A 20,537-nucleotide genomic window follows, 5' to 3' on the forward strand; every position below is an offset into this window, starting at 1 on the left:
ATCTAAATCCAATAAACTAAGAACACTCTGGCTATAGTATGATTACTTGAAAAGAAAGAAAACGACAATATTCTTTATCATTTGCTAATCAACCTTTAGCTTAACTACCAATTTGTGTTGGACATGTGAATAAATATACGTACTTATAGTACATGCAAGAAACTATGTAAATGCATGCTATGGTTGCAAAAAAAACTCAATCATTTAACTAATCTCCGTTATGCAACACAATTTAAGGTTAATTTTGGGATAATTTGAGAGATTTATTAGATTTTCAATAACAAAATTCCTTGAATAGATAATAGTTATTAGCCCAAGAATAATAAATATTTCATTGATTTTTAAAACACTCTCATAAAATGGACAACAAAATATGAATACTTCCCGGTAGAAAACATAAAATAGAGAAAGCAATTCATAGATTACATATGGTATAGCACCGAAGTCCAACAAGGCATTAAATTCCCGATTTATTTTTTTAAGTTGAACTTTCAAACTTTTTACGAGGACCTTAGAAATTTTAGGGTGAGGTAGAACAGATAAGTTCAAAAAATTCTAGAACTATAGTTTCAAACAGGAATTGCGCAAGACTTCTTTCGCAAGAATTACTCAATGCCTGTTGGGAGAACCGTTATGGGGTTTTGATTTCATCATGTCACACCCTGAATCTCTAGGATGTTGGGTTTTATGCCCTAAAACGTATAGTTTGTAAACAAAAACATATTCTATTTTCAATAAAGTTATTATTGTTGTTTATCAAGTGAAGATTGTTATTGAATAAAGTGAACTTTACGACCACTAATCTAAATCCAATAAACTAAGAACACTCTGGCTATAGTATGATTACTTGAACTATATGTAGTGAATAAAAATCATGGGACCTCGTGCATGTATGTATGTATGTCATGTGTATCGGGATACTTCCCCGTTATGTTAAGTTAGTACGGATGCATACCTTCGATATATATGTTCGACATGTTATCATGAAGACCTTTTCTTTTATGAGGGTCCAGTCACGTGTATTGTGTTGTGCCCGACAAAGTCCGGCCTAAGGGGCACGTATACCAATCCGTCTGAAGGGTCCATGTATGCGTACGTGGGCCGTGTGTAGAAAAGTACCATGCATCCAACTCTGCCAAGAATTGAAAAAAGCCTAAGGTCATGCTATGGTTTAAACGATAGGTCACAGTCATATATTGTGTGTGATTGCATTACTAACCGAATAATATAACTTTACACGATATAAGGTGTTTGCCTCACTAGTTGTGTTCGTATATCCCAACACCATTTTCGCATTTATAAAGAAATTTAAGAGGACCCTCTTGTAATTAAATATTATTTTGTATTTAATTTTGGTGTTGTTTATCTTCCTTTAAATTTATATTTTATCGAATTTTCATGTTTTATTTTATGTTACTTTTCATTTTTTTTTGTTTGCTTTTTCATATTTTTAGTTTTGGTCCGAGATCCAAATTCTTGAAAATCGGACATCAAGAAAGATTGTGGAACTACAATGTAATATGTGAAACTTTTAATAAGATATATGGAAATTCAAGGATTGTGCCTACCATCCTATTCTAAGATCGATGTGAAGATGGCAGAAACATGAGCTTTTAATACCTATTTTAGATTTTATTGTTCTAAACTCTCTCTCAGATTGGTCCGTAAAAATCATCATTTTTTTTTTAGTTTTAATATAAAAACTATATTACAACTTTGAAAACTTGTATTCATATACAAATATAATATTTTGTTTTTCTTCATAATTTAAAATTTTGGAGAACAACAATACACTTCGTTACGAAATAAATTTCATACAAAAAAAAAAAAACAACATTTTTGTGTTATTCCATTATTTTTCATTGGTTCCGGAAGGATAATTCCACCAAAAGGAGATAATAAAGCTTCTCTAACTTTTATAGTTCCACTTGTGAATCAATTCATCAACATTAGCAAGAAAGTTTCTCAAGTAAATTCCATCATCTTTAGCCGTCCAAAGACAAGTTCCTACAGTTCCACGTTTGCACCTATCACGGAGCCATAAGTGCTGCGTTTCAGGCCAAAAGCTTTCAAATGAGACATATGCTTGTGGCGTCTCCAATTTGCACCAATAGAGGGTTGATCCCCAAAAGCTAACCTTGAAGTTCCACTGGTAATCATCTCCATGATTAAGCAAACGATGATACCCCAAGTCATCGTCTTTAGACTGACAATGCACAAGCAACCCAAGTTTGCTTAGCCCGTTAACCACATGAATGTAATATCTAGAAGGTCCTGGTGGTGGTAACGCGACCCTTGGAACCTGAGCCCCAACTAAAGCCACCGTGAAAAGAAAGAAAACGACAATATTCTTTATCATTTCCTAATCAACCTTTAGCTTAACTACCAATTTGTGTTGGACATGTGAATAAATATACGTACTTATAGTACATGCAAGAAACTATGTAAATGCATGCTATGGTTGCAAAAAAAACTCAATCATTTAACTAATCTCCGTTATGCAACACAATTTAAGGTTAATTTTGGGATAATTTGAGAGATTTATTAGATTTTCAATAACAAAATTCCTTGAATAGATAATAGTTATTAGCCCAAGAATAATAAATATTTCATTGATTTTTAAAACACTCTCATAAAATGGACAACAAAATATGAATACTTCCCGGTAGAAAATATAAAATAGAGAAAGCAATTCATAGATTACATATGGTATAGCACCCAAGTCCAACAAGGCATTAAATTCCCGATTTATTTTTTTAAGTTGAACTTTCAAACTTTTTACGAGGACCTTAGAAATTTTAGGGTGAGGTAGAACAGATAAGTTCAAAAAATTCTAGAACTATAGTTTCAAACAGGAATTGCGCAAGACTTCTTTCGCAAGAATTACTCAATGCCTGTTGGGAGAACCGTTATGGGGTTTTGATTTCATCATGTCACACCCTGAATCTCTAGGATGTTGGGTTTTATGCCCTAAAACGTATAGTTTGTAAACAAAAACATATTCTATTTTCAATAAAGTTATTATTGTTGTTTATCAAGTGAAGATTGTTATTGAATAAAGTGAACTTTACGACCACTAATCTAAATCCAATAAACTAAGAACACTCTGGCTATAGTATGATTACTTGAACTATATGTAGTGAATAAAAATCATGGGACCTCGTGCATGTATGTATGTATGTCATGTGTATCGGGATACTTCCCCGTTATGTTAAGTTAGTACGGATGCATACCTTCGATATATATGTTCGACATGTTATCATGAAGACCTTTTCTTTTATGAGGGTCCAGTCACGTGTATTGTGTTGTGCCCGACAAAGTCCGGCCTAAGGGGCACGTATACCAATCCGTCTGAAGGGTCCATGTATGCGTACGTGGGCCGTGTGTAGAAAAGTACCATGCATCCAACTCTGCCAAGAATTGAAAAAAGCCTAAGGTCATGCTATGGTTTAAACGATAGGTCACAGTCATATATTGTGTGTGATTGCATTACTAACCGAATAATATAACTTTACACGATATAAGGTGTTTGCCTCACTAGTTGCGTTCGTATATCCCAACACCATTTTCGCATTTATAAAGAAATTTAAGAGGACCCTCTTGTAATTAAATATTATTTTGTATTTAATTTTGGTGTTGTTTATCTTCCTTTAAATTTATATTTTATCGAATTTTCATGTTTTATTTTATGTTACTTTTCATTTTTTTTGTTTGCTTTTTCATATTTTTAGTTTTGGTCCGAGATCCAAATTCTTGAAAATCGGACATCAAGAAAGATTGTGGAACTACAATGTAATATGTGAAACTTTTAATAAGATATATGGAAATTCAAGGATTGTGCCTACCATCCTACTCTAAGATGGATGTGAAGATGGCAGAAACATGAGCTTTTAATACCTATTTTAGATTTTATTGTTCTAAACTCTCTCTCAGATTGGTCCGTAAAAATCATCATTTTTTTTAGTTTTAATATAAAAACTATAGTACAACTTTGAAAACTTGTATTTGATGGTGTTAATATAACACATGCGGAAGCAATTTGGATCTTAGGCACTTTTAGAACATCAATTATTGTAAATAACTAGCATGTTCATAAGTATTAAAACTTAATGGGTTTAAATACTAACCTTTTGTAGTTCAAACTCCTTTTGCCTCACGAACCGGTTTCGAACCACCACTAGTGTCTTCTCCACTATCCTCCGGCCTTAGAACGGGATTGTGGAATCCGGTGAGTGACTAAACTTGGGAGGGATTTTGTATATGTGAAAGAGAGTGTTTGTTTCAAGGTTTTTTCATCAAGATGAAGAAGAATCCCTTCCAAGTATCATGATCACTCTATTTAAAGAGTCAAGTTTGCATGTTCATGCAAACTTGAGATCACCAAATTTTGACACTTAAAATTCCACTCAAATGTTTGGGATTATGTGGCAAGCATGCATGTTTGAGTTAACCAAATTTTGACACTCAAAATTCCACTCAAACTTGTGGGGTTTATTTGGCAAACATGCAAGTTTGGTTAAACCAAATTTTGACACCTCAAAATTCCACTAACATGGATTTTTCCATTAGATGAAAGTCAACATTTTGACTTTCTTCATTTTAATTCAACAATTAATTTGAATAATGAATTTCAAATTAAAGTAACATTAAATGATTAATTAAACTATTTAATTAATATTTAATATTAATTCAAATGTCAATCCCAATCAATTCCGACACATAATTGATTTAAGATATTTAAATCTTATTTAAATATCTCAGATTCTCTCTTTTCGTTTAATTCGTAAATAAAACAAAATTGCGGTTAAATATATCGTATATATGTAACGCATATTCCCTAATTTGAATTCGAACACTTCGAACTCACTCGTCACACTGTTCTATGGTTTAGTCCGATATGAGCTAGCAGAGGGACCTAATGGACCTATAGATCATGGGCTCCAACGATCGAAGATTAACCGATTAAACTCATTAACCTGGTTAACCAACATTCGTTAACTACTAGGACACTCCACTATAGCCTAGTAGTTGCACTCCCCTCACTATAGATATATTTCTGTCCATCTGATATAACCATGATTAGTAAGTCGATCCTTCACAGGTTGTTCGTAACTAGAGCTGGGTCAATTTACCGTTTTACCCCTGAAGTCATTTCTTGTTCCTTATGTCTCACTGATCCTCTAATGAACAATTGGTTTGTGGTCCAACCAGTAAACCGAATCCCTCTCAGGCCAATGAGAGGGTGGGGCCCCTTGTTCAAGACATGGAGTCAGTGCTTAAGGGAACTACCTTTCTTCTATCCCTAAAAGTGGGTAGGAGTGAATTCCGTCTTGCACCCCATGTCCCCAGCCATTCACCCAGTCTTACCCCTGAAATGGGAGGCCTGTTGAGTCGGCGAACTAGAGCCACTCTCACCCATGCAAATCTAAGGATAATTCCGAATAAACAGGAGTTCATGGTTAGCTCAGGATTAAAACCGAGTTACCTAGGTTATCAAATGAAAAGAAAATCAGTCTCAACAGTAAACGACTTTATAAAGTGAGAGTGGTTTTCTTCATGGTCCGATCTTATGCAATACTCATTGCATAGGACGCCCCCACTCACATGTCTCCACATGCACAATTTAGTGATCACATTGTTTATATCATATACAAAAGTGGGCTGCATCCATAGTGTCCCCAGAATAAGGTACTCAGTCTTATCCTTATACTATAGATCATTTTGACTATATACTTGAACTTGATCCACTCTTATGTCTCTACATATAGTTCAAGTAATCATACTATAGCCAGAGTGTTCTTAGTTTATTGGATTTAGATTAATGATCGTAAAGTTCACTTTATTCAATAACAATTTATTACTGAATAAACATCAATAATAACTTTATTGAAAATAGAATATATCTTTGTATACAAACTATGAGTTTTAGGACATAAAACCCAACAGTATTCATATACAAATATAATATTTTGTTTTTCTTCATAATTTAAAATTTTGGAGAACAACAATACACTTCGTTACAAAATAAATTTCATACAAAAAAAAACAACATTTTTGTGTTATTCCATTATTTTTCATTGGTTCCGGAAGGATAATTCCACCAAAAGGAGATAATAAAGCTTCTCTAACTTTTATAGTTCCACTTGTGAATCAATTCATCAACATTAGCAAGAAAGTTTCTCAAGTAAATTCCATCATCTTTAGCCGTCCAAAGACAAGTTCCTACAGTTCCACGTTTGCACCTATCACGGAGCCATAAGTGCTGCGTTTCAGGCCAAAAGCTTTCAAATGAGACATATGCTTGTGGCGTCTCCAATTTGCACCAATAGAGGGTTGATCCCCAAAAGCTAACCTTGAAGTTCCACTGGTAATCATCTCCATGATTAAGCAAACGATGATACCCCAAGTCATCGTCTTTAGACTGACAATGCACAAGCAACCCAAGTTTGCTTAGCCCGTTAACCACATGAATGTAATATCTAGAAGGTCCTGGTGGTGGTAACGCGACCCTTGGAACCTGAGCCCCAACTAAAGCCACCGTGAAAAGAAAGAAAACGACAATATTCTTTATCATTTCCTAATCAACCTTTAGCTTAACTACCAATTTGTGTTGGACATGTGAATAAATATACGTACTTATAGTACATGCAAGAAACTATGTAAATGCATGCTATGGTTGCAAAAAAAACTCAATCATTTAACTAATCTCCGTTATGCAACACAATTTAAGGTTAATTTTGGGATAATTTGAGAGATTTATTAGATTTTCAATAACAAAATTCCTTGAATAGATAATAGTTATTAGCCCAAGAATAATAAATATTTCATTGATTTTTAAAACACTCTCATAAAATGGACAACAAAATATGAATACTTCCCGGTAGAAAACATAAAATAGAGAAAGCAATTCATAGATTACATATGGTATAGCACCGAAGTCCAACAAGGCATTAAATTCCCGATTTATTTTTTTAAGTTGAACTTTCAAACTTTTTACGAGGACCTTAGAAATTTTAGGGTGAGGTAGAACAGATAAGTTCAAAAAATTCTAGAACTATAGTTTCAAACAGGAATTGCGCAAGACTTCTTTCGCAAGAATTACTCAATGCCTGTTGGGAGAACCGTTATGGGGTTTTGATTTCATCATGTCACACCCTGAATCTCTAGGATGTTGGGTTTTATGCCCTAAAACGTATAGTTTGTAAACAAAAACATATTCTATTTTCAATAAAGTTATTATTGTTGTTTATCAAGTGAAGATTGTTATGGAATAAAGTGAACTTTACGACCACTAATCTAAATCCAATAAACTAAGAACACTCTGGCTATAGTATGATTACTTGAACTATATGTAGTGAATAAAAATCATGGGACCTCGTGCATGTATGTATGTATGTCATGTGTATCGGGATACTTCCCCGTTATGTTAAGTTAGTACGGATGCATACCTTCGATATATATGTTCGACATGTTATCATGAAGACCTTTTCTTTTATGAGGGTCCAGTCACGTGTATTGTGTTGTGCCCGACAAAGTCCGGCCTAAGGGGCACGTATACCAATCCGTCTGAAGGGTCCATGTATGCGTACGTGGGCCGTGTGTAGAAAAGTACCATGCATCCAACTCTGCCAAGAATTGAAAAAAGCCTAAGGTCATGCTATGGTTTAAACGATAGGTCACAGTCATATATTGTGTGTGATTGCATTACTAACCGAATAATATAACTTTACACGATATAAGGTGTTTGCCTCACTAGTTGCGTTCGTATATCCCAACACCATTTTCGCATTTATAAAGAAATTTAAGAGGACCCTCTTGTAATTAAATATTATTTTGTATTTAATTTTGGTGTTGTTTATCTTCCTTTAAATTTATATTTTATCGAATTTTCATGTTTTATTTTATGTTACTTTTCATTTTTTTTGTTTGCTTTTTCATATTTTTAGTTTTGGTCCGAGATCCAAATTCTTGAAAATCGGACATCAAGAAAGATTGTGGAACTACAATGTAATATGTGAAACTTTTAATAAGATATATGGAAATTCAAGGATTGTGCCTACCATCCTATTCTAAGATCGATGTGAAGATGGCAGAAACATGAGCTTTTAATACCTATTTTAGATTTTATTGTTCTAAACTCTCTCTCAGATTGGTCCGTAAAAATCATCATTTTTTTTTAGTTTTAATATAAAAACTATATTACAACTTTGAAAACTTGTATTCATATACAAATATAATATTTTGTTTTTCTTCATAATTTAAAATTTTGGAGAACAACAATACACTTCGTTACGAAATAAATTTCATACAAAAAAAAAAAAACGACATTTTTGTGTTATTCCATTATTTTTCATTGGTTCCGGAAGGATAATTCCACCAAAAGGAGATAATAAAGCTTCTCTAACTTTTATAGTTCCACTTGTGAATCAATTCATCAACATTAGCAAGAAAGTTTCTCAAGTAAATTCCATCATCTTTAGCCGTCCAAAGACAAGTTCCTACAGTTCCACGTTTGCACCTATCACGGAGCCATAAGTGCTGCGTTTCAGGCCAAAAGCTTTCAAATGAGACATATGCTTGTGGCGTCTCCAATTTGCACCAATAGAGGGTTGATCCCCAAAAGCTAACCTTGAAGTTCCACTGGTAATCATCTCCATGATTAAGCAAACGATGATACCCCAAGTCATCGTCTTTAGACTGACAATGCACAAGCAACCCAAGTTTGCTTAGCCCGTTAACCACATGAATGTAATATCTAGAAGGTCCTGGTGGTGGTAACGCGACCCTTGGAACCTGAGCCCCAACTAAAGCCACCGTGAAAAGAAAGAAAACGACAATATTCTTTATCATTTCCTAATCAACCTTTAGCTTAACTACCAATTTGTGTAGGACATGTGAATAAATATACGTACTTATAGTACATGCAAGAAACTATGTAAATGCATGCTATGGTTGCAAAAAAACTCAATCATTTAACTAATCTCCGTTATGCAACACAATTTAAGGTTAATTTTGGGATAATTTGAGAGATTTATTAGATTTTCAATAACAAAATTCCTTGAATAGATAATAGTTATTAGCCCAAGAATAATAAATATTTCATTGATTTTTAAAACACTCTCATAAAATGGACAACAAAATATGAATACTTCCAGGTAGAAAACATAAAATAGAGAAAGCAATTCATAGATTACATATGGTATAGCACCCAAGTCCAACAAGGCATTAAATTCCCGATTTATTTTTTTAAGTTGAACTTTCAAACTTTTTACGAGGACCTTAGAAATTTTAGGGTGAGGTAGAACAGATAAGTTCAAAAAATTCTAGAACTATAGTTTCATACACGAATTGCGCAAGACTTCTTTCGCAAGAATTACTCAATGCCTGTTGGGAGAACCTTTATGGGGTTTTGATTTCATCATGTCACACCCTGAATCTCTAGGATGTTGGGTTTTATGCCCTAAGACGTATAGTTTGTAAACAAAAACATATTCTATTTTCAATAAAGTTATTATTGTTGTTTATCAAGTGAAGATTGTTATTGAATAAAGTGAACTTTACGACCACTAATCTAAATCCAATAAACTAAGAACACTCTGGCTATAGTATGATTACTTGAACTATATGTAGTGAATAAAAATCATGGGACCTCGTGCATGTATGTATGTATGTCATGTGTATCGGGATACTTCCCCGTTATGTTAAGTTAGTACGGATGCATACCTTCGATATATATGTTCGACATGTTATCATGAAGACCTTTTCTTTTATGAGGGTCCAGTCACGTGTATTGTGTTGTGCCCGACAAAGTCCGGCCTAAGGGGCACGTATACCAATCCGTCTGAAGGGTCCATGTATGCGTACGTGGGCCGTGTGTAGAAAAGTACCATGCATCCAACTCTGCCAAGAATTGAAAAAAGCCTAAGGTCATGCTATGGTTTAAACGATAGGTCACAGTCATATATTGTGTGTGATTGCATTACTAACCGAATAATATAACTTTACACGATATAAGGTGTTTGCCTCACTAGTTGTGTTCGTATATCCCAACACCATTTTCGCATTTATAAAGAAATTTAAGAGGACCCTCTTGTAATTAAATATTATTTTGTATTTAATTTTGGTGTTGTTTATCTTCCTTTAAATTTATATTTTATCGAATTTTCATGTTTTATTTTATGTTACTTTTCATTTTTTTGGTTTGCTTTTTCATATTTTTAGTTTTGGTCCGAGATCCAAATTCTTGAAAATCGGACATCAAGAAAGATTGTGGAACTACAATGTAATATGTGAAACTTTTAATAAGATATATGGAAATTCAAGGATTGTGCCTACCATCCTATTCAAAGATGGATGTGAAGATGGCAGAAACATGAGCTTTTAATACCTATTTTAGATTTTATTGTTCTAAACTCTCTCTCAGATTGGTCTGTAAAAATCATCATTTTTTTTAGTTTTAATATAAAAACTATATTACAACTTTGAAAACTTGTATTCATATACAAATATAATATTTTGTTTTTCTTCATAATTTAAAATTTTGGAGAACAACAATACACTTCGTTACGAAATAAATTTCATACAAAAAAAAACAACATTTTTGTGTTATTCCATTATTTTTCATTGGTTCCGGAAGGATAATTCCACCAAAAGGAGATAATAAAGCTTCTCTAACTTTTATAGTTCCACTTGTGAATCAATTCATCAACATTAGCAAGAAAGTTTCTCAAGTAAATTCCATCATCTTTAGCCGTCCAAAGACAAGTTCCTACAGTTCCACGTTTGCACCTATCACGGAGCCATAAGTGCTGCGTTTCAGGCCAAAAGCTTTCAAAAGAGACATATGCTTGTGGCGTCTCCAATTTGCATCATGTCACACCCTGAATCTCTAGGATGTTTGGTTTTATGCCCTAAAACATATAGTTTGTAAACAAAAACATATTCTATTTTCAATAAAGTTATTATTGTTGTTTATCAAGTAAAAATTGTTATTGAATAAAGTGAACTTTACGATCACTAATCTAAATCCAATAAACTAAGAACACTCTGGCTATAGTATGATTACTTGAACTATATGTAGTGAATAAAAATCATGGGACCTCGTGCATGTATGTATGTCATGTGTATCGGGATACTTCCCCGTCAAGATCTCTTATACTCCAACATCGTGAAGAGTTTAACTATCTCCATGTCGGTTTTGTCCAAGTCGCGGTAAAACCATTGTTCAGACTTGGATTAGATATCCCAGTCCTTATCTCCTTACGAGATAAGAGACATGAAGATTTCAAAACAAAAGATCATTAATTTCTGCTTTGCAGAACGTTAGTAATTCTTTATTCATTTGAATAGGTCGGACTTTTGTAGGAATATTTTTCTCCTCGAAAGCTTTGATATAAGGAAGATCAACAATATGTTGTTTCCTATTCCAAAATGCATTTGGGATATTTGAACAAACTTCTTTTTCTAATTGAGTTTGTAAAGTTTTGATTTTAAACTGGACAGTTTTGTTTTGAATTTGTTCTTCTATTCTTTTGAATGAAATTTCTTATTTCAAAAAAGAAATTTGTTTTTCTTTATAATTTAATACATTTATTGATTGAATAATTGTATTCTTTTGAAGGTTATTTATTTCGCTAATCCTTATGGGGAAAGAAAGTTAAATTTTATCTTCTTTCCTAAGGCTTTTGATTCTAACCCTTTTTCAGTTATTCTAAAAGAATATAATTGAGTAATGAAATGAGTACCTAGGATTAGTTCTTTTACTAGAAGGAAGGAATTTACGAAGCAAATTCCATCATTGCAAACATGAACTTTTGATAGTTTGTAATTAATTTTGAGTTTGTTGTTGTTAGCACCTCTAAGGCCCTCAGTAGTTTTTTCAAAATACTTTGTAGGTATTAAGCCTTCTTGAATGCAATTTTGATCGGCTCCATTATCTATGAGAGCCTTTAGTGTGATTTTGAAATCATAAATTTTTAAGGTAACGAGAGCGTACCATTTTTGAAATTGAGAAGTGGTGATGGCTCCAACGAAGGAACTTTGAAAATCTTCTTCATCCAGGTTCGGTTGCGCCGTTTCCTTTTGTGCTGGCAGCCTTTCCTGAAGATTGAGAATTTCTTGACGAAGCGTATAAGATTCTGACCTGGTTTCAGATCTTAGCGCCTGTACCTCTTGTTTGAGATTATTAATCTCTCTTTGTAAATCTTGAGTAGTGAGTTCCCTCGGTTTTTCAAATCTTTGGAGAACAAATTGGAGTCTGTAGGGATTTCTTTCTTCCCTTTCAGTTGGCCTAGAGATTGTCTTCGCATCCCTAAGTCGTTGAGCAATCTTCTGTTGAATTTCTGGGTCTTGAACTTTTTCTACTACTTCGAGTAGAATTTCTTGATCCTTGGTAAGGACATTTATGCATCCTTCGCACGTTCTTTTTCCTTCTTGTTCTGATTCGTATTCTGTGCTAGAATATGAATCAGATTCTTCTTGGAGTTCGAGGATTTCTCCCTCGCTTGATTGCTCTGAGTCAGTTAGGGTCAGTCGTAATAGCTGATTTTTCAGCTCTTGATCTATATCCAACTCATTGATCTTTCCTTTGATTGGACACTTGTTAGCATAGTGTCCTTCTTCACGACATTTGAAGCAAGTTTGCTTTTTCTTTCCTCTATGGGTTTTTGTAGGAATATACTTCCTTCTTGAGTATGTTGGCTTCTGAGACTGCACGGGTTTACTCCGATATGTTTCTCTAGACCTGTATGAATGATAAGGTTTTGGATGCGTCTTAACCTTCTTCCGTCTGGAGGTTGAGGGAGCTTCTATTCCCTTGCATCCATATTGATCGCAAAATCTACCAAGCTCTTTTCTGTTTGATATCGAAGAATTGAGCTTGTTTTGAATCTTTGACTCATTACAAAGTCTGAGTCCTTCTTCTATGATGAAGGATGCTATGGATCCGTATGACAAAGTTTGCCATGGAATTGTTCCATTGTACTTTGTCTTAAGACCATCTTTGATCCTCCTTGAGAAGTGTTTTGGTAGTCCATTGACGAAATTCTCTTTCCAGAATTCCAACGAACTATCTGTTCTAATAAGAACTTTGCTGAAGTACATGTCTTTGTACCACCTGAAATCACCTAAGGTAGGACATTTCAGATTCATGAGTATCTCAGCGGATCTCTCCTGGTATTTTAGAGGGTCGCCGACGAAGAATTCTATGAGGGTATATATGAGGGTGTTAACAGCATCCTCTACCCTTTCATGTTGTACCTCGGTCCTAGTTGATGGACCTTCTTTGATAATTTGAGTAGTTGGTCTAATGACATAGTGGTTTAATATCTGTTGGCGGGTTGTTTCGTCGAGATATTTGTCCCACCAATCCTTGAGTTGCCCGGTAAATCCGGTTACCAAAACTTGAGCTATCTGATGGTCGGATTTATGGCCTTGTAATTTATACGCGCCTGCGGCCATCATCATTTCATTTACAACATTCATTATCAGATAGTCAGACAATCAATCGATATTCCATTCATAGATTGCTAAACCATCGTAATGAGCTTGAGTTTGTAGTGTCTTTTCTTCGAACTGGATATCCGGAAAAGACGGTTGAGGATACCAGTTTTTCTGATTACTGGCATTATTTTGACTTCTTCTAGAGATCCTTTCAATTCGATTGTAGAAAGGTTCTTCTCTCTCGTTTGCAATCTCGTCTTCGAATTCTTGGTTCTCGTCGTCATTGTTAACGACATTGACAGATGAATCTTGAGGCGTCATGGAGGGATTTAATATCCTGTCTAACTTTTCCTCTATCTTGGCCATTGCAGCCTCTTCTTTTGAAATCCTTTTTGTAAATATTTCGAGATTTGCCGGTCTGAGTATTGGTATTGACTCATCAACCTTTGGTACAGAGCTGCTTGCCTGTTCTTGCTGAGTACCTGTTTTCTTTGAGATTTTTCCCTCGATACTTTCAAGTTGAGTAGCGATCGTGGATAAAATCTTATTTGAATAATTGTTTTGATGCTGGATATTCTTGATATCTTTTAGGGTCGGATTACCCTTTTCTAGTCCTTCCGGAATATGTTTGAAAGGGCTAGCTTTGACCTTTTCTCCGTAGTGGTTGTCGAATTCGACTTCTTCTAACGGAGGATGTTTCGAATATACCTCGCCTCTTTTGGTAGTCTTCCAACTCCTCTGGGTCAAGGTGCATACCTGCAGAATATTTTCTTCAAACCATTCGAAGAATGGTATATTTTCTTTGATGGCTTCCATATGAGAATACCACTGAGCTCTTAATTCATTTCGCTCAGCCTCTTTGTAGGTTTGGAAGAAGGCATTTCTTTTTGAAGAGTTGGTAGTTGACATAAAATCTGCTTTCAAAAATTCTTTGTCTATCTGGAAATCAGCTGTAATGACATTTAGCTGGCTTTCGTAGACGGATTGAGTATCCATATCCGTATGGGTTGGAGACCTTGAGCCATCTTCATAGTGGATTGACGCTCTTTTTTGATCATAACTGACCTCTTTTACCTTTAAGGGGTCATACATTGATCTTGATATTCCTGAAGTACTTGGTCTAGAACTCAGGAATTCTTTTACTTTTGACTCTGACGAAGGTTCTTCGCTGAATTTTATTTCAACGCTTCCATCGTCATGTTCGATAATTTGGACTGGGTTTTGAGATTCTTTCCTCTTTGGAAGATTTGCATCTTCTATTTTCCAGAGAGTGCTTCTGGTTATTTGATCCCAAGAGAGTGTTTTTGGGACAGTCACTGATGATTTTCCAATATTTGCTTCTATGAGCATAGTCCATCCTTTTGGTGAGGATCTTAATGCTCTTAGAGAAATGTTTGTATTCATGAGCTTATAATAAACCCTGAATATAACGACTGAAGAATGGGTTTCAGCCTTGATGTTTAAATTTTTTGACTGTAAATCTAGCATGAGAGCTGATAATATGTGTGGGTCCTGGAGAGACAGAGTAAAGTTTGGATAACAATTGAAATAGACTGGTCCATTCTCTAAATTGGATTGAACCATTCCCAATAAAGAATTTGAGAAATCTTCATGTCTCTTATCTCGTAAGGAGATAAGGACTGGGATATCTAATCCAAGTCTGAACAATGGTTTTACCGCGACTTGGACAAGACCGACATGGAGATAGTTAAACTCTTCACGATGTTGGAGTATAAGAGATCTTGAAAAAAGATTCAGAGATTCCCTATTGCTATGAATTGGGATGTTCTTCTCTGAGAATTTGATGCATGATCTTTGAGTAAAATTGAAGGTTGAAATTTGGTAGATAGTTTTAGGATCTACCTTTGGAATAGTCCAATTTTTGAGTTGATCTTCGATTCTAGCAATCTGGTATTCTTGATTGATAGTATTTGAGATTGTGAGATTTTCTCCCCTTCGATGTTCATTTGAACTTTCTTCTTCATCGGTAGAGCATTTGAGATGGCTTGATTTTCTGAGCTTTCTAAGAAATTCGTTCATAAGATAGATAAGAAAAGAGTAGGATGATTTTTCTCTAAATTGTTCAATTGATATTCAAGAGAGAGCTATCGGCCGATCGATGCCCTCTTTACATTGATGAAGTCCCTTTATAGACTTCGAGTTTGTTCGTAAATTTGAAAAATGTCAACTAAGAGATAAGATCGAATCTAAGAGGACAGGACCCCTGCAAGATCTGTTTTCCTATAAGACATAAAGTAAACTAATAATTTAAAAGACTAATAATTTACCGACATTAGTAATTGGCATGTGAGCCTTTACTGTGTGGCTGACAAGTTGTCAATCTTTGTTTTGTCTTTGGTAAAGTTGTCACGTTGTAGATAAGATTTTCTTCAGAATTTTTCATATGACTAAGCACCCAAGCTTGCCAACGGACTTACTGCACTTCCCGCGTCTTACCACCTGGAACACAAGGGCTATTCGCTCAGCTATCACATACTCCAAATTCTTCTGAATTTTCATATCTTCCTCCTGGTTTCTGTGATATCGCTCTTAAAGATCGAGTAACTCCTCTTCCCTCATGAATAGAAGGCTCTGATACCATTTACAAATGCTTATTGCCTCCCATTTCAGGGGTAAGACTGGGCGAATAGCTGGGGACATAGGGTGTAAGAAGGAATTCACTCTTACCCACTTTTAGGGATAGAAGAGAGGTAGTTCCTTTAAGTACTGACTCCAGTTGTTGAACAAAGGGCCCCCACCCTCTCATTGGCCTGAGAGTGATTCGGTTCACTGGTTGGACCACAAACCAATTGTTCATTAGAGGATCAGTGAGACATAAGGAACAAGAAGTAACTTCAGGGGTAAAACGGTAAATTGACCCAGCTCTAGTAACGAACAACCTGTGAAGGATCGACTTACCAATCATGGTTATATCAAATGGACAGAAATATATCTATAGTGAGGGGAGTGCAACTACTAGGCTATAGTGGAGTGTCCTAGTAGTTAACGAATGTTGGTTAACAAGGTTAAGAAGTTTAACTGGTTAATCTTGGATCGTTGGAGCCCATGATCTATAGGTCCATTAGGTCCCTCTACTAGCTCATATCGGACTAAACCATAGAATAGTGTGACAAGTGAGTTCGAAGTGTTCGAATTCGAATTAGGGAATATGCGCTACATATATACGATATATTTAACTGCATTTTTGTTTTATTTACAAATTAAACAAAAAGAGAGAATTTGAGATATTTAAATAAGATTTAAATATTTTATTCAAATATGTGTTGATTGGGATTGACATTTGAATTAATATTAAATATTAATTAAATAGTTTAATTAATCATTTAATATTACTTTAATTTGAAATTAATTGTTGAATTAAAATGAAGAAAGTAAAAATGTTGACTTCATTTAATGGAAAATCATGTTAGTGGTATTTTGAGGTGTCAAAATTTGGTTTAACCAAACTTGCATGCTTGCGAAATAAACCCCACATATTTGAGTGGAATTTGAGTGTCAAAATTTGGTTAACTCAAACTTGCATGAACATGCAAACATGACTCTATAAATTGAGTGATCATGGTACATGGAATGTCTTACTTTGGGAAAAACCGTGAGGAAAACCTCTCATAAACACTCTCTTCATATTTACTAAATCCCTCCCAAGTTTAGTCACTCACCGGATTCCATAATCTCGTTCTAAGGCCGGAGGATAGTGGAGAAGACACTAGTGGTGGTTCGAAACCGGTTCGTGAAAAAAAAAAAAGAAGGAAATTTGAGCGACAGAAGGTTAGTATTCAAACTCATTGAGTTTTAATGCTTTTGAACATGCCAGCTAATTTACTATAATTGATGTACTTAGAGTGCCTAAGATCCAAATTTCTTCCGCATGTGTTATATTAACACCATCATAGGAAAAATTTTGCCAGTCAATGTTTATAAAATAAGAGGGAAATCAAAATGTGTATTAATATATGCCAAATTCATCTAACGAGGGAAGCGGGAATGAGATACATGATTCCCTAGGTCCATAATCCCTCTATTACTTCTAAACTCTAGAGTACCCTCTCGTCACGATCAAGCAATCTACTTGTAGTCTCTCATCACATCCTTAACCTAGCAGGGAACCAATTGTTTACTTTTGTCCCGAGTTTCCACACTCTTGATACAAAGGCGTGGGCTGAAAACTTAGCCTTCGCAATGGTACACGGTGGGGAAGAACATGGTGAGTGTTGGTCTGCTTGCATCCATGGGAGTATTAACTGGTGAACCCGTCCCACAGGCCATGAAGTAACCTATGGTGAGGGGGTGCTACCCCTCGGTACATGCCACCTAAACAAGTTACTCACATGATCAACGGCCTCTCATAGGACGGATCTTACGTGCAGGGTAACTACTACCTTGCATCGTGATTAATGTCCTAAAACACGATGTGTCCACAATGCAGTGTAGTCGATCTACCACTGAGTAACAAGCCTTGGACATAGGATTGCCAGGTGTATGGCTAGTGCCGTAAATCCTAGGGGGAGTGTCTTGGAGAATAAATCAATAACAGAATAAATACCTAGAAAGTACCAAGAACAAGAGAAAGATCTAGGTCTAGAACATGGATCAAGACCCTATTTCTAAGTACAAGAACCAAGAACCAAGAACCATGGTACTAAGGCCCTTAAAGGATGACCAAGGTTTTAGAATCCAAGGACCAATGTCCTTCGAATAAATCACGATAAGAACCCCAAGTTAAGAACAAGTGGGCCTAAGTACTTACAATAAGAAACAAGAACAAGACAAGAAAGAGTGTGGTATCCTAGCATATCAACGAATGGATTGAGAGCCTACAAGCAGGCTACATATTAAGTCTTTGTACTCATTCCTTATTCTCCATTTTTTTCAGGTAAGGAGCTGGTCGAAGTCGGGAGTGGACTCTTGGGCAGGTGCCATAGAATAAACTCACCCGTCGTCCTCAACTCTTTTGTTTTAAAATTCTTTGAGTTCGTTTCTTATTTTGTGTTTTAAATTTTGTCGTGTTGTAAATTACTTATGTGCGCACACTATTTTGTTATAATATTGTCTCACCCTCTGATCGCCCTTCGAGATTCCATTGGTCTCAGACCTTTAAAGGTGTTCAATCCTAAGTCTCGACCCACCAATCTCCGTGCTTACCCTAGACTTAACTCGATTCTGTTGCTTATTCTTTAAAGGGAGAGATCACACAATAATTCACCAGGAGTCACACATGCTCAATGGGACGATAACATCCATCCAGCAGCCAGATTGCTGATAAATAAACATCTCATCTGCTGTCATAGCATGATTACTTACACCAGTACTAAAGTATATCAAGACAGTATACTGGGTAAGACAAGAAATTTCAACAACTAGCAAGTCTGTTTTCATTCTTAGTAAGTTTGCTAGGTCGTTGTTAATCAAGAATAGCTACCTAGGATTAATTTTACTAGCATGCATTCATAAGCAAGCGAATTGTAAAAGTACTGCTTTGTAGGTTTTCATGTTGTTACTTACAGATTTGTCGTGTGCCTTCTCGAGTAGGATTAGAGGACAAAAAGAAAGTCTATACACGCTCTCACGTGCTTTTCTAGCACCAAAGAAGTTTTCTACGTGCGCATATACAGTCACGGGTCGCGTATCGTTGGTTAGTGAATAGGTCGGGTAGGATTTTGAGCACCCGGATCAAACTCCAGTTCTTTGGTACTGTTTGAGTTCATGGGCTCCAACGATCCGAGATCAACTAGCTAAACTCATTAACCTTTTAACCAACATTCGTTAACTACGAGGACACTCCACTATAGACTAGTAGTTGCACTCCCCTCACTATAGATATATTTCTGTCCATTTGATATAACCATGATTAGTAAGTCGATCCTTCACAGGTTGTTCGTAACTAGAGCTGGGTCAATTTACCGTTTTTACCCCTAAAGTTACTTCTTGTTCCTTAAGTCCCACTGATCCTCTGATGAACAATTGGTTTGTGGTCCAACCACCAAACCGAATCCCTCTTAGGCCAATGAGAGGGTGGGGCCCCTTATTCATGTAACAACCCTAAATTTCACATATTTAGAGTCGTCACTAACGTCTCATGCTCATCTATAATGCGGAAATATAACTCTTACATGAACATCATTTATAATGTAAACTTTTAAAAACGTTTAAAATAACTCCTCTGGAAAACACAGCCATGGTCTTACCTGTTTAAATACAAAATACTAAAATTTAGAGATAATAAAAACAAATACAAAATAATTTAAAACAATGCAATGCAAAACAACCTATTATAACTCAAAACTAAGAATTTAAATATGAGTCTACCCTATGCATGTGCCATAGTCTCTGCTCGCGATGCCGCCGTCCTCCGTACAAGTGCGCCTTGCCCTTTACCTGAAAAATGATGTGGCACACGGCCTAAGTATTTCAAAGAATACTCAGTAAGTGGCCCCACTATAGGGGCCACACAAATGCAAACACATGCAATCATGATTTAGGGACCTATCTCTAATCCTCTTAGGGGTAGCGTCCAGTCTCGGACGAATTGGATGTGTAGTACTTCCCAACACACGACTCACACGTTCGAGTGTGAATCCCAAGGGCGCTAGCACACCCCCTGGACCCTCTGGTCAAGCTAATATGTAGCGACGTCTGGAGGTCAGTGGAACCCCATAGTGTCATGCGCCTCATGAACATTCTCATCTGTGTGCGTTTGCACCTGTGCGCATTCGCGCTCATCATATGGTGCGCGTCCGCACTCATCATCTCTAGGGGAAGTAGCCCTATGCTTATTTACATACAATATGCATGAGGTCCCTCTAAATCCATCATAATGTCTCTTCTGATACAACCCTCTAGTCTCATCCTTTGTTACTCTAGGTAACACATACTCGTGGATATTTATATTAATATCATTTTCACGCTCTTAAGGTTGTGTCCTATGTCGATCTAACGACATGATGCAATATGACACGCATCATCATATAGCATGCTCAATATGGAAAACATCATCATATTAAGGTAAACATCATGCAATCATCATACTCATCATATTGCCACAAAGTACATCAAACATATCAAGTTCGTCATTCATC

General features: G+C 35.7%; 3 protein-coding genes across 3 annotated transcripts; all 3 read right to left on the reverse strand.

Moving 5' to 3' along the window:
• Positions 1–1,909: 1,909 nt before the first annotated feature.
• LOC147786239 (S-protein homolog 1-like) lies at positions 1,910–2,359 on the reverse strand. Its single transcript, XM_087120883.1, has one exon. The coding sequence runs from the start codon at positions 2,357–2,359 to the stop codon at positions 1,910–1,912; it is 450 nt and encodes a 149-aa protein (XP_086977009.1).
• Positions 2,360–6,124: 3,765 nt separating this feature from the next.
• LOC147786240 (S-protein homolog 1-like) lies at positions 6,125–6,574 on the reverse strand. Its single transcript, XM_087120884.1, has one exon. The coding sequence runs from the start codon at positions 6,572–6,574 to the stop codon at positions 6,125–6,127; it is 450 nt and encodes a 149-aa protein (XP_086977010.1).
• A 1,826-nt stretch (positions 6,575–8,400) lies between these two features.
• LOC147786241 (S-protein homolog 1-like) lies at positions 8,401–8,850 on the reverse strand. Its single transcript, XM_087120885.1, has one exon. The coding sequence runs from the start codon at positions 8,848–8,850 to the stop codon at positions 8,401–8,403; it is 450 nt and encodes a 149-aa protein (XP_086977011.1).
• Between the last annotated feature and the right edge of the window lie 11,687 nt (positions 8,851–20,537).

This window comes from Cucurbita pepo, unplaced genomic scaffold (assembly GCF_057944985.1).
Source record: "Cucurbita pepo subsp. pepo isolate OVF unplaced genomic scaffold, ASM5794498v1 scafford_4, whole genome shotgun sequence".
In the NCBI taxonomy this organism is placed as follows: Eukaryota; Viridiplantae; Streptophyta; class Magnoliopsida; order Cucurbitales; family Cucurbitaceae; genus Cucurbita; species Cucurbita pepo.